At 27.4% G+C, this 12,652-nt stretch overlaps 5 protein-coding genes across 6 annotated transcripts; 3 read left to right on the top strand and 2 right to left on the bottom strand.

Moving 5' to 3' along the window:
- Positions 1-80: 80 nt before the first annotated feature.
- Positions 81-3,755, bottom strand: ida (anaphase promoting complex subunit 5 ida). Its single transcript, XM_035867909.2, has 11 exons — positions 3,394-3,755; positions 3,256-3,305; positions 2,737-3,113; positions 2,506-2,665; positions 2,252-2,433; positions 2,078-2,191; positions 1,876-2,005; positions 1,507-1,809; positions 1,299-1,420; positions 670-937; positions 81-584 (listed from the first exon to the last, which is right to left on the bottom strand). The coding sequence occupies exons 1-11, from the start codon at positions 3,512-3,514 to the stop codon at positions 213-215; spliced, it is 2,199 nt and encodes a 732-aa protein (XP_035723802.1). The 5' UTR covers positions 3,515-3,755; the 3' UTR covers positions 81-212.
- A 128-nt stretch (positions 3,756-3,883) lies between these two features.
- Positions 3,884-5,571, bottom strand: RpL9 (ribosomal protein L9). Its single transcript, XM_035867929.2, has 4 exons — positions 5,440-5,571; positions 4,692-4,830; positions 4,095-4,422; positions 3,884-4,014 (listed from the first exon to the last, which is right to left on the bottom strand). The coding sequence occupies exons 2-4, from the start codon at positions 4,827-4,829 to the stop codon at positions 3,908-3,910; spliced, it is 573 nt and encodes a 190-aa protein (XP_035723822.1). The 5' UTR covers position 4,830; positions 5,440-5,571; the 3' UTR covers positions 3,884-3,907.
- A 64-nt stretch (positions 5,572-5,635) lies between these two features.
- RagC-D (Ras-related GTP binding C/D) lies at positions 5,636-7,960 on the top strand. 2 transcript variants are annotated; one of them, XM_085663935.1, is made up of 8 exons: positions 5,636-5,832; positions 5,973-6,104; positions 6,204-6,352; positions 6,459-6,865; positions 6,939-7,075; positions 7,143-7,285; positions 7,365-7,513; positions 7,607-7,960. In XM_085663935.1, the coding sequence occupies exons 2-8, from the start codon at positions 6,102-6,104 to the stop codon at positions 7,804-7,806; spliced, it is 1,188 nt and encodes a 395-aa protein (XP_085520061.1). In that variant the 5' UTR covers positions 5,636-5,832; positions 5,973-6,101; the 3' UTR covers positions 7,807-7,960. The 2 variants fall into 2 exon arrangements, with proteins under 2 accessions (XP_085520061.1, XP_035723821.1); XM_035867928.2 differs by lacking the exon at positions 5,636-5,832 and having other exon boundaries at positions 5,868-6,104.
- Positions 7,961-8,436: 476 nt separating this feature from the next.
- Positions 8,437-10,106, top strand: LOC118442607 (uncharacterized). Its single transcript, XM_035868438.2, has 4 exons — positions 8,437-9,094; positions 9,232-9,413; positions 9,490-9,695; positions 9,822-10,106. Exons 1-4 carry the CDS (start codon positions 8,986-8,988, stop codon positions 9,973-9,975), a joined length of 651 nt encoding a protein of 216 aa, XP_035724331.1. The 5' UTR covers positions 8,437-8,985; the 3' UTR covers positions 9,976-10,106.
- A 196-nt stretch (positions 10,107-10,302) lies between these two features.
- On the top strand, positions 10,303-12,634 carry Hsdl2 (Hydroxysteroid dehydrogenase like 2). Its single transcript, XM_035868437.2, has 8 exons — positions 10,303-10,588; positions 10,780-10,943; positions 11,056-11,269; positions 11,361-11,566; positions 11,670-11,867; positions 11,947-12,162; positions 12,249-12,374; positions 12,456-12,634. The coding sequence occupies exons 1-8, from the start codon at positions 10,575-10,577 to the stop codon at positions 12,566-12,568; spliced, it is 1,251 nt and encodes a 416-aa protein (XP_035724330.1). The 5' UTR covers positions 10,303-10,574; the 3' UTR covers positions 12,569-12,634.
- The last annotated feature ends 18 nt before the right edge of the window (positions 12,635-12,652 follow it).

Genomic DNA, 12,652 nt, shown 5'->3' with positions numbered 1-12,652 from the left:
ATTTTTGTGTGCGTGTGTATGTGTGTTAAACATTAAATGTAAACTGCTATATTATTACATATATCAGTCTTGTATAATGCATCTGGACAAAATGTCACATTATTATTAATCTCTATTAAAAACAAATTAATTTAGATTAAATAAAAATGACAAAGAATAGTTACAAAAATACATGTATAAATTATTTTATAGCCTAATACATCTATTTCCTTTTAATATAAACAAATATTATCCAATTTAGTAGGAAACTGTTCCTCAAATTGGCGCAATTCAAATGAACACTGATTTCGTTCAAATTTCATGTCTATTTCATTGTACATTATACTTTGTAAACTCAATACATTGCGTATTTTGCCAAAAGCTTCGACTTTGTTAAAATGATCTCTTGCTTTAGACAATGCTTTTATGGCATTTAAGATCATTTCCTTTCGTAACTTTGTTGAAGTTGAAGTAGCAGTACCAACTAAACATTTAGCATATAAAATAAGTGCTCTCCCTTGTTCATAACATCCACCATGAGCTAAAGTATGCGTGATAGCTTCATCAACCAAATTCATTGCTAATGAAGGTAACCCCATGAGTAACTATAAAAAAGGATATAATATATGTTATGAGCGTAAACAAATATACATGTATCCTAACAAATTACATTAATCTTAATATAATTACTTGTATATTCGCGAGATGCATTTTGATAAGAGCTTCGTAAAAGGATAAATGGTTATGAGTAGCTAATTCCAATGCTTTGTTAAGAATTACTAAAGAATTAATTCCCACGGTTTCGTTTCCCGACAAGAAAGATACGCACATTATTTCACTCAGAAGAATCATAGCACGTACTCGATTTTCTGGTGTTATATTGGGGATCTTTTCAATATTGTCGATTAGATGCAAAGTATTTGGATAATCTCCTTTGGCTAAAGAAACTTCTGCTTGCCTAAAATTTCAAAAGACCAAGAATATTTTTATAATATAAAATAATTTTCTATTATTATCATATATTAACATTAGATTGCCCAAGGTAATCATTTTGACTGCTTTTTAATTTCAATTAGAAAAACAATTATATATATAATGACACAATTTCTTAGAATTTTTTTTTATTATTAATATTTACTAATAACTTGTTATATAACTGTAAATAATATAAAAGATATTAAAGATAAATTTTAAACAAATTTCAAAACACATTAATTATTCGTTCACAATGCTGTTATTTTGACTGCTTTTGGACAATATAGGTATATACTAAGTTTTGGTCTTTCTAGTGTTAAAAAAGCATATCGCATATGCATTACCTAAATTTAGATTCCAATGGATCCAAACTAGATATACGAGAAGCTATTGCATCAGCTTCACTCCACTTTTCGCGTCTCATCATTTTTGTAAATTCATATAATTGTTCGCACAACATCCACATCTGTAAATATTTTTATAGAAATTCTTCATTATAGAATATTTGAACATAAATTACTCCGATACAATTAAACTCGATTATTTTTAAACCTTATTTGATGGATGATTCGGAAATCTTTCTTTGGCATGTGCTAATACAATGTCAACAAGATCATATTCGCCAAATTCTACTAATATATTTGCAACATTTACAACTGCTTGACAAGTTGAAGTTCCATTGAATATATTTTGCTTTTTATTTCCTGCATTATGTAGAAGAAGAAGTTGTGCACAAACCGACGAAAGTTCCATCTTTCCGTAATATGCCCAGAGTGCCGATTTTTCGGAATAAGTCAATGACATTAGATCGATCATAGAATGTTGACAATTCAATACATCTGATTTCATTAATGTCTAGAACAAACATATCAACACTAAATATAAAAAATGTTTTTAATTTGACTTTGAGTTACAACACACCTCAAATATTTGCGAAGGAGGCTTAGATTCTAAAGTAGAATAATGGGAAAGAGCAATGAGCCCTAGACCCGTGGTATATGTAATTCCTAACATACTTGCTTTTCCAAGAGATCTTTCTATAAGAGGACCTCTGAAAAATTAATAAATTTGATAAAAGGAAATACATATTATAAATTAGATGCCATAAATATTAAAAACATACTTTTTTTCGCTGGTGAGATAATACATCCAAGCATGCGCTAGCTGCAAACAGACATTGTCTCCTGCTTCTTGTGCCATCATAATAGCTTCTTTCAAAGCTTCCTCGGCCACTTTCCTTCATAAGAAACACGTATTGATTATTGTCCTCTAAATAAGGATATTATATAAAACATACTTATGATTAAAATGAGCATGAAGTACTGCAAGATTTAAAGCTGCATATCTCAGCGTTCGAGACTTATCTTCGGGCGTAGAACGACTTTCTGATGGAGCTAATCTGTCGAAACAATGATAAAGGCTATCTATTGCGCTGCAGTATTCGTTTATGCGTAAGCAATTCAAATAGCTCAGATAATGCTGAAAGAAATGAATATGTGCAAAAATAATAAATATTCAATAGAATAAATTTTTATATAAGAAAATGCTTACAGCTTCCGCATAATAAGGACTAGAACGTAGAAGTTTTCTTATAAGAATTTGTAGATCAACAGGCGACATAGCTTTGTGTTCATCCATTTTTAATGCATGCGCTTGCTGTGCAACAAGTAATTCTGCTTGCCTTCCGCTCCATACAGTAGTACTTTTATTACTATCAATTTTAATACTTTAAAAGATATTTGTCATTCATCGAATAATGAATAAGTCTCAAGGAAAACTTACTTATAAATATAAGGTTCGTCCAATTTTAAACAAGACGAGATATCAGTATTCTCAGGGCTTCTAGACTTTTTCTTAACATAATTCTTAAGATCTTCATATAATAAAACCGCTTGGTCGAACGGCAACTTCTCAAAAAATATAATTATTCTTCTTACATATAATCCAAGAACAGAATTTTTATTCAATAAAGGCACTGAAATAGCATGATCTAATGTAGATTTCATTAATCTTCCAAGGCTATCAAATAAATCTAAGAATCCCTCAATGCCTTTGTCTAATAATGTATTTAATTGAAGTTCTAGCTCATGTCCAAATGAATAAATATGTTCACTGCTGTACAACATATGTAATAAAGTATACATTTCCATATCAGGTGACTAGAAAAAAGTAAATGAAAAGGAAGAAAAAAAAAAAAAAGAAAAAAAAATAAAAGAAAGAGAAAAAGGAAAAAAGAATTTTTAATGAGATAATCTATTTACATTCATATTATTTACAATTTATTAATTGGTTAATGCTTACCTGAATCAACTTTACTGCCGCCAAACAAAAATCACGTCTCACTACGATAGCTAAAATATAATTGAAGGTATTTTACAATAACATATATTCAAAGAAATAAAATCTCTTATATTAATTAAAATCTCTTATGAGAATCACCTTTACGACTTTCATTACAATATTCTTTTATCAACATAACAATTGCAACTTTGTATGGGGTTAAGTTTTCCTTCTGAACTCTTTTTACATTTCCATCAATGTTTACTAATTCTTTCGACATTATTAATGTTTTCTAAGATTTATTTCATATATTTGTCAATTTATTTATACAATATAAGAATTTTTTAAAAATACCACCAGAGATCAACCATAATGTTACAAATATTTATATTCAGTCTAATGCGGCGTATTTGCCCTTGCGCGCCCCTCCGCGGGGAATATATTTACTAAACAAAAATGGCGGTGATTTTGTATAAAATACTGTATTACACAGTTACTACCTCAAGAACTATGTGTAAATCTTAGGTCTTACATATGAATTAAATTTCAAGATTGATTATCAAACGATACAAAATTAAAATTATATTAACATTATGATGCGTAATTATATATAGTATCTATTTAATTAATAATACAATAAAAAAGAACGTTATCCATTTTTCTAGAATAACATTTATTCATCATCTTGTACAACAGTAGTTTTTTCAGATACATAAAGTCCATCCAAGAACTTTCTTATATCCTTGTTTTTCACAGTGGTTGACTGCTGGATGAGTGCAGCTGAAATAAAAATATGTGATTAAACATTTTTTTAATCATATGTCAAAATTTTATTTAGTATTGCAGTATTTATTGTATACCAGATCGTGAAACATCCTCTAATGAATTGCCTTCTATTATTAATTCATCCTTTTGTTTGGCAGAGTTCGTAACAGTTACACCAGCAGCCATTTTAACCCGTCGTATATACTTCTCACCCAAAAAGTTACGAATTTCAATAACTGTATTGTTCTCAGTTGTTACACAGTTGATGGGAAAATGAGCGTATACAGCACGCATCTTGTACTGATATCCTTTTGTCACTCCTTTCAACATATTTTCAATGTGAGAACAGACAGTACGAACTGCAGCTAATTCTTTCTTTGTACCAAACCATTTCTCTACTTTCAGTAACCTTGGATTAATCATCTGTAATTTTTTATAAAAAAAAAAAAAAAAAAAAAAAGAGAAAAAAGAAAATATAATAATACCGTATGTATATGAAATTAATTGATTATTTTTTATTATCCGTATCAGAATAAAGTTGTCATTTATAAAAAATGAAGGGGAATCCAAATATATCTCATCATATGGAAATGTATTTCTTATCAATTAATATTTCTCCTAAATACAGCATATACTTTTCGTATTATATATAATTTTCTTCATACATTATACTCTGAATAAATCATACTTACACGTATGTCAAGTGCGAGATGTTTGAAAGAACGTTTTAGGACACCCCTTGGTCCTTTGACTGTTACCAAGCGTGACTTAACTGTTACAGTCAATCCCTCAGGGATTTTGACCGTCTGATTTGTAACTATTTGCTTCATTCTGTAATGAAAAAGGAATAAAATTAGTTGTACGCTATCATTTACTCATAAATATGTATTGAGCACTCGAGATCCATCGTATTGAATTAAAACAAATCCTTAGCACAGGATAATTTTCATTTTTATGCATGTACACACAAACGTATATTTAGGGATTAATTATTTAAACAGAAAATATAGCACATATGATGTTTGGGTGCAACTAAAAACAATACAGGTTCTGTTATAATATCCATAACATTATCATATTTCGATGTAAATAATCAACTTTTAGATTCACTTATACGAGCAATTAATGAAACTCATATGTCAACGTTTGTAAACTTAAACACATGATAAAAATGTATAATATAAAAACAAACTGTCAAATATAATAGAATCACTGATACAACACGTGATAAGTTGAAAATGATGCTGAAGAGAGTTGCATAGAGTGATATAAATTAAGGTTATAAACGATCTTTATAAAAATAATAATATATCTTGAAGAAATATATGCCGTTTCGAAAATATGTTAAAGAAATATGTAAAGTATTATTAACGATAGATCATTGGGTTCAATACGTCGTCGGATTATGATAGATTTCCTAAGGTATTCGAATTTCATTACCTCACACACCGCACTATACAACCGGAAAAGAGCCCCGAGTCGCTCTTTCTTCCTCTTCGTGGCCAGTACACATTTCGTTCGTGATTTCAATAACTATCGATATTGTCACTGACGATTCATAACATATCGAAATATCGAAATATCGAAATATCGAAAATATCGAGTTATATTATCGTTTGTTAAAAAGCAAATTCTTTAATGAAAAGAAATATTGAACCAATTAGATATCTCTTAATTATATTCTGATTAAATGTTTTTTCCTATCATTTTACTTGAAAAAATATATTTTATTTTATTTCTTTTTCGTTTTTGTTCTTGTTTTATTTTTCATCGGTATTAATGGAATATATGTAATAAAGTGACCGATAGATAGAAAAACAGTATATAGAATAGGTCGGTATCGTAGATTTATATATAAATGGGTAACAATTTACAAACTCTAGTATTTATCATCTGAAATTTTGACATTGCGATCAAGAATCATATACGCGATCTGTGCTTTCTGTCAGTTAATGCTTTCTCTTTGTTATTAGCATTGGGCTTGTCCCGTTTATCGCAAGTCAGATTATTTCCTTGCATTTTAATGATATCGAAACAATTAAATCTTGTACGAAATTCAATAAAGTCGGCTAACGAACGGGCAATAATCTTGTAAAAGAAACATGGTAAGAGAGCATTTCAAATTGTCATTTATTATTTTGTTATTGAATGAGCTATAGACAAAATATCGTTTATTTATTTTTATGATCTATTATATTCTTTAGGATGATGATGATCAGTTCCAACCAGGTTATGACGTTGATTCATTTCCAAAGGATTTTGGATATGCTCCCTTTGATGGAGAAGCAGAAATATCTACGGATCCTCTAGCTGGAGAACAAAAACCTAGGATACTTTTAATGGGTCTTAGAAGGTAAATATATTTTGCTATCTAGTCGAATTATCAAATATTATATATAATTAAGATTTTAATATCCCTTCATGTTAATACATATTTCATTTTCTTAAATATATTTTAGAAGTGGAAAATCATCTATACAAAAAGTAGTCTTTCACAAAATGTCACCAAATGAAACATTATTCTTGGAAAGTACAAATAAAGTTATTAAAGATGATATAAGTAATTCTAGCTTTGTTCAGTTTCAAATTTGGGATTTCCCAGGACAAATTGATTTCTTTGATCCTACTTTCGATAGCGACATGATATTTGGAGGATGTGGCGCATTGGTCTTTGTAATTGATGCACAGGATGATTATATGGAAGCTCTAAATAAACTTCATTTGACGGTTACAAAAGCATATAAAGTTAATCAAGCAATAAAATTTGAAGTTTTCATTCATAAAGTTGATGGACTATCGGATGATTGTAAAATGGAAACGCAAAGGGACATACACACAAGGGCTAATGACGATTTAGCAGATTCTGGTAAATTCTATTATTATTATTCTGATACAAGCATAAAGAAAATTCATTTAAATTAATTATAAATTTATTTTAGGATGCGATCAGATACATCTAAGTTTTCACTTGACATCTATATATGATCACAGCATATTCGAAGCTTTTAGTAAAGTTGTTCAAAAGTTAATACCACAATTACCAACATTAGAAAATTTATTGAATATTCTTATATCAGTATGTATATTAGTTTATTATTATTCCTGGATTATTCCTATTTAACATAACAAGCTGAATATTACAGAATTCTGCAATTGAGAAAGCATTTCTATTTGACGTTGTATCCAAAATTTATATAGCAACAGACAGTTCGCCCGTAGATATGCAAAGCTACGAACTTTGTTGCGATATGATAGACGTAGTGATCGATGTCTCTTGCATATATGGGTAAATAAATATATTTCATTTAAATACTTTAACAAATTTCTTTTATAACTATTATATCATAATATTTCTTTTCTTATAGACTAAGAGAAGATTTAGAGGCGGCAGCGTTTGATAATCAAAGTTCTAGTTTAATTAAATTAAATAATGGCACAATTTTGTTTCTACGAGAAGTAAATAAATTTCTAGCATTGGTTTGCATTTTAAGAGAGGATAATTTTGACAGGCAAGGTAAGAGATTATTTCCAGATATTTTTAAATAATATAAAATGTTTATAAATGAAGATTATATTTACATATTTATGAATTATGATGGAATTGCAGGTGTTATAGATTATAATTTCTTATGTTTCCGTAAAGCGATACAACAAGTATTTGAGTTGCGTAATAAAGCATTAGCTGCTACAAATGTAAATAATCACTCTGGATCGCCTGTTAGCATTAATGAATCTTCAAATTTGGCAGTAGTATCGCAAAGTGGAATGATTGGACAAAATGGAGCTGTACAACTTACACAAAGTTAACTAGATCACTTTCATTAAGAGCTTCACACATAAAACTAAAGTATAGATCTTTTAACTTTATTAATTCTATTTTAATGATCTACCATTGTATATCTTAAATCATGTATAATTTTATACAAACAGCAAAGAATATTCCACAATAATATTAGTTGAAATAGAATGTGTTTTTATTGCAATTTTATCTTCAAATATTAAAATTTTATCATTTTATATTACGTCAGGTTTTAATAAGTAATGGATACATTTTATAAAAAAACTGTAATAAAGTTAATCTCATGTATTCTACTATATATGGTGTTTTACCACTTATATACGTGTTAGAATTCGAAATCTTCTAACTCATTGAGGACCAAAATTTCTATTGCAGAAAATTCAAACCTTTATAACTTTCGAAACTAATGAAATTTGGATAAACTTATAAAGCAAAATTTAGTCCATATTTTTGTATTTCTTATTTTTGTAAAAGAGTTAAACTTTCTTTGTTTAAATATCACAAGAGACATATAAACAATTTATTTACATTTTTACATGATCAAATTGAAAAAGAAACATTTCTATATAATTATTAGATATATTAGAAGATATCGATTTATAATGTAAATGATAAAACACTTTATATATATATATATACATACACACACATATGATAGATAATTATTCTCTGATGCAAATATCCTAATATTAATTATAAACATAACATATATATATATATATAATATTATGTAAATTGTAAAATGTTATCGTTATATCTGTGCTTTGTATAATACAAATGAATAATATTTAATTTACAAAATCAAACATATAAAATTTTATCTAAATACCGATAATCGATTGGTCAAAATTCAAAAGTGTCGAACTGATTGGTTCTATGAAATATCGAATTATCATATGCGATTTATCGAAAATCGCATATGAAAAATACTTCATACTTATGATTCGAATTTTTATTTTTCTAACTCTACAATATATTTATAATTATATTAAATATTATAAAGGATAAATTATTTCTTAAGGAATAAGAAATAAGAAATACGTAACGCAAGTATATCAAAATCTAATTAAATTAAACAAGGTTCATTTTTATTCGATAAAACATTAAGATCAGTTGCATTAAATTTAATTAATTATTAATTAATTTTTAAATGTGTTATTGCTTTGTATATTATATTGTATTGACAAATGAATAGCTATATTTGTAATAAATGTTATTCTACGAAAAGCAAAAGAAAGAAAGCATTTAGAATAACTCAATGTGGGCACATATTTTGTGGCAATTGTCTAGACGAAGGTACTCATTTAAAACTTGCTATTAGAAATAAAGAATCTAATTGCAATATAAGAAAGCAACATATATGTCTTTTATCAATACGTTTACTCTAATTATAAATATATATGTATATGTATATATTAATTATGTTAATGTAGGTATGAGACCTTGCCCAAGATGTAATAATGGAGAAATTGCATCGTTGCAATTGGAAGAACCGTTATTACCTAAAATAGCATCTTTGTTCATTCCTCTAAATGAAGCTATACAACCATTACCTGAAATAGCAAATTTCCAAAGTGCACAAACTAAAATTATTCTAAGACGTTTTTATCAAATTGTATATATTACTTTTTATAAAAAACTTTATCTTCTTACTTCCGTTCTTCGTCTTATTATTATATTTAATTTTTAAGGATAGAAAATATAACTTATTGAAAGAAGAATATCATAAGCTTGCACAAAATATGCAAATAATAACTGAAAAGTATCGTAAACTTCGAGAAAATATGGAAGCAATTAATATGAAATTTGCATATCCTAGCAATGTAATTTCTAATAATCCGTCTACCTATAATCGTAGAGACATGCTTATCGATGCAAAAAGAATGCACATTGATAGGTAAATTTTAAATATAATTCATTGAATATTTTCATTGATTATTACACTTTTATGATTAAATACAAATAAACTACTATGAACTAATAAAAATGATTACTATCTATGTATATCCATTTAATTTTATAGTTTTACACCAAATTTGAGATCATGCAACAAGAGTGTAAGATTCACTCCATCAACGAATCAAAGCATATACGAGAAACTTCGTAAAGCTACAATTTCGTCAAATGGACCAACAATTCGTTATTACAATACGTGCTCAATCAATAATCGCAAGTGATTAATGAAGAAAAAAAAAATGGATTATATTTTAGTAGTAAATGTATCAAATATAAGTTAAGCTTTTTCTAATTATAAATAAATAAATAGTTTCAGAGTTATGTTTAGTTAACCTATAATTATAAGGAAAAAAATCAATGTAAAATTTTAAATAAATAAATATATATATATATATATATATATATATATATATATATATATGTCGAAATTATTCTATTTTTTATTATTTTATTATATAGAAATAAATAATGAATCGGAATTTATGATCCGAATTTTTCGATCAAGTTGAAAAATGAATATATAATTATACTTTGTACCGCTAGTACGTAGTGTATTCGTATCGTAATAGTAATTCATGTTCAAAGGTCGAACATTGTCTATATTAACCTTATAAAACTTATATATGAGTTAAATTCGTTTATATTTTTTTATCGTGTTGACTAATCATCCGTAATTATTTAACAAATATTTTTTTGTGTTCTCACTTTCTTTAATTGCTGTTAAGCTCTTTTAATTCACTTCCAATTTAATTTGATCACTATATCAGTGCGCACCTGTCGTTTCAGTAATAATCATTATACTTCTTATACTTTCTGCACCATGATAAACACAGGGTATGTATTATTTTTTATATATTTTTTTAATAATTTTATTAAATGCTATATAAGTGCATAGACATATAGCTAAATACGAATATTATTTAATTTGTCTTTTCTACATTTATCCTTTTTTCCCCTCTCTTTTTCTCCTTTGTATTTATAATCTGTTATAAATAATTTTATAATAATATCCTATATAAATGCAGGAAATTGGCAGGACTTACTATTTTCATAACGGGTGCATCACGAGGTATTGGAAAGAGTATTGCTTTAAAGGCAGCAAAGGACGGAGCAAATATAGTAGTTGCTGCAAAAACAGCAGAACCTCATCCAAAATTACCAGGCACTGTTTATAGTGCAGTTGCAGAAAGTGATTATATAGCAATATTAATAATATATATATAACGCATCTAAATATTCTTACATATATATTTTTCACTTATATGCAAATTAAAATTATTATATATATTTGAAATGTTTAGTCGAAGAAGCAGGTGGTAAAGCTCTTCCTTGCATTGTCGATATCAGAGATGAAGGACAAGTGAAATCTGCTGTTGAAAATGCAATTAATAAATTTGGTGGCATTGATATCGTTGTTAACAACGCAAGTGCTATATCTTTGACAGGTACTCTGGCCACAGACATGAAAAAATATGATCTTATGAATAATATTAATGCAAGGGGTACTTTTCTTGTGTAAGTAATTAATTCGCTTTTCTACGTTAATACTTAATCAATTTTTATATAATGTCTTTATAATATAATAATGATAATGAAATTAATACAGGTCGAAGTTATGTATACCTTATCTAAAAAAGAGCGCTAATCCTCATATAGTAAACATAAGTCCACCATTGAATATGAAACCAATTTGGTTCCAAAATCATCTGGCATATACTATGGCCAAATACGGAATGTCCATATGTGTACTTGGCATGGCAGAAGAGTTTAAACAAGATGGTATTGCTGTTAATGCTGTATGGCCAAAAACTGGTATATTATAGAAATTAAATTATTTGTGCTATGATATTTCTGGGAAAAAATTGGCAATATTTTTAAATAAAATAATAATTACTGCATCGTTATTAATATTTAGCCATTCATACTGCTGCAATTGAGATGCTAACAGGGCCGAACTCTAGTAATTACAGTCGTAAAGCTGAAATTGTGGCAGACGCCGTTTATGCTTTAATTTGTAAAGATAGTAGATCTATTACCGGGCAATTTTTAATCGACGAAGATATATTAAGAAAGGAAGGCATTACTGATTTCAAAAATTACGCTTGCAATCCAGGTATTTATTATTTCTTATATCTTTTGTCATATATTTTTTTTTAAGAATAAAGAATCATTGAATAAATAAATTTTTACAGAAAATGCAAATAATTTGATGCTTGATTTTTTCCTGGATGATTATACTAATTCCAAAATCGATTTGAATACTATAAAGGATACAATTAAACAGCCATCCCAAAAATCTGCTGATTTTGGTAGTGGAAAAGTTGCAGAAATATTTTCTGTTATTAATGCTAAATTAAATGCAGATCTTGTTAGCAAAACTAATGCTCTATACCAATTCAATGTGAAAGGTAATATTGCTATTTCATTACCATTTTGTTTTTAATATTTCTATTCATCGAAATAATATTTAAACAATTATTTACATATTATGCAGGAGAAGAAGCTAGTACATGGTATTTAGATCTTAGAAATGGTAATGGTTCTACTGGAAAAGGTGAACCAAAAGATCCAGATGCAATCCTTACAATGAATTCGGAACAATTCTTTGCAATGTTCTCTGGTAATAAAAATCTTTTATATAAATATTATTCTATTTTATCTTATATTTACCTTTTGTATTCATTTGTTATTTTTAATTTAGGTAAATTAAAACCAACAACCGCATTTATGACAGGAAAGTTGAAGATCAGTGGTAATCTTCAAAAAGCTATGAAATTGGAAAAATTAATGATTAGCTTAAAAGCTAAACTTTAAGACTGACATTTTATTTAATTTTATATAATTTTTTCAACGTATTACGAATATACAAATTGAAATGAATCGATTGTTATATACTTT

Source organism: Vespa mandarinia, chromosome 24, assembly GCF_050613455.1.
Source record: "Vespa mandarinia isolate Hongniang chromosome 24, ASM5061345v1, whole genome shotgun sequence".
NCBI classification, from domain to species: domain Eukaryota; kingdom Metazoa; phylum Arthropoda; class Insecta; order Hymenoptera; family Vespidae; genus Vespa; species Vespa mandarinia.
Note: the sequence above shows the minus strand (reverse complement) of the source record. Positions and strands in the feature narration are given on the sequence as shown.

Coding starts and splice junctions, on each gene's coding strand:
- ida (XM_035867909.2), bottom strand. CDS start 3,514: ATGTCGAAAGAATTAGTAAACATTGATGGAAATGTAAAAAGAGTTCAG. Junction 3,306..3,393: donor TTGTAATGAAAGTCGTAAAG/GTGATTCTCATA, acceptor ATTATATTTTAG/CTATCGTAGTGAGACGTGAT. Junction 3,114..3,255: donor CGGCAGTAAAGTTGATTCAG/GTAAGCATTAAC, acceptor ACTTTTTTCTAG/TCACCTGATATGGAAATGTA.
- RpL9 (XM_035867929.2), bottom strand. CDS start 4,829: ATGAAGCAAATAGTTACAAATCAGACGGTCAAAATCCCTGAGGGATTG. Junction 4,423..4,691: donor ATCTCGCACTTGACATACGT/GTAAGTATGATT, acceptor AAAAAATTACAG/ATGATTAATCCAAGGTTACT. Junction 4,015..4,094: donor AGAGGATGTTTCACGATCTG/GTATACAATAAA, acceptor TTTTTATTTCAG/CTGCACTCATCCAGCAGTCA.
- RagC-D (XM_085663935.1), top strand. Junction 6,866..6,938: donor TGACGATTTAGCAGATTCTG/GTAAATTCTATT, acceptor AATTTATTTTAG/GATGCGATCAGATACATCTA. Junction 7,286..7,364: donor GATGTCTCTTGCATATATGG/GTAAATAAATAT, acceptor CTTTTCTTATAG/ACTAAGAGAAGATTTAGAGG.
- LOC118442607 (XM_035868438.2), top strand. CDS start 8,986: ATGAATAGCTATATTTGTAATAAATGTTATTCTACGAAAAGCAAAAGA. Junction 9,414..9,489: donor TAAGACGTTTTTATCAAATT/GTATATATTACT, acceptor TTAATTTTTAAG/GATAGAAAATATAACTTATT. Junction 9,696..9,821: donor AAAAGAATGCACATTGATAG/GTAAATTTTAAA, acceptor TTAATTTTATAG/TTTTACACCAAATTTGAGAT.
- Hsdl2 (XM_035868437.2), top strand. Junction 10,944..11,055: donor TTATAGTGCAGTTGCAGAAA/GTGATTATATAG, acceptor TGAAATGTTTAG/TCGAAGAAGCAGGTGGTAAA. Junction 12,163..12,248: donor ATACCAATTCAATGTGAAAG/GTAATATTGCTA, acceptor CATATTATGCAG/GAGAAGAAGCTAGTACATGG.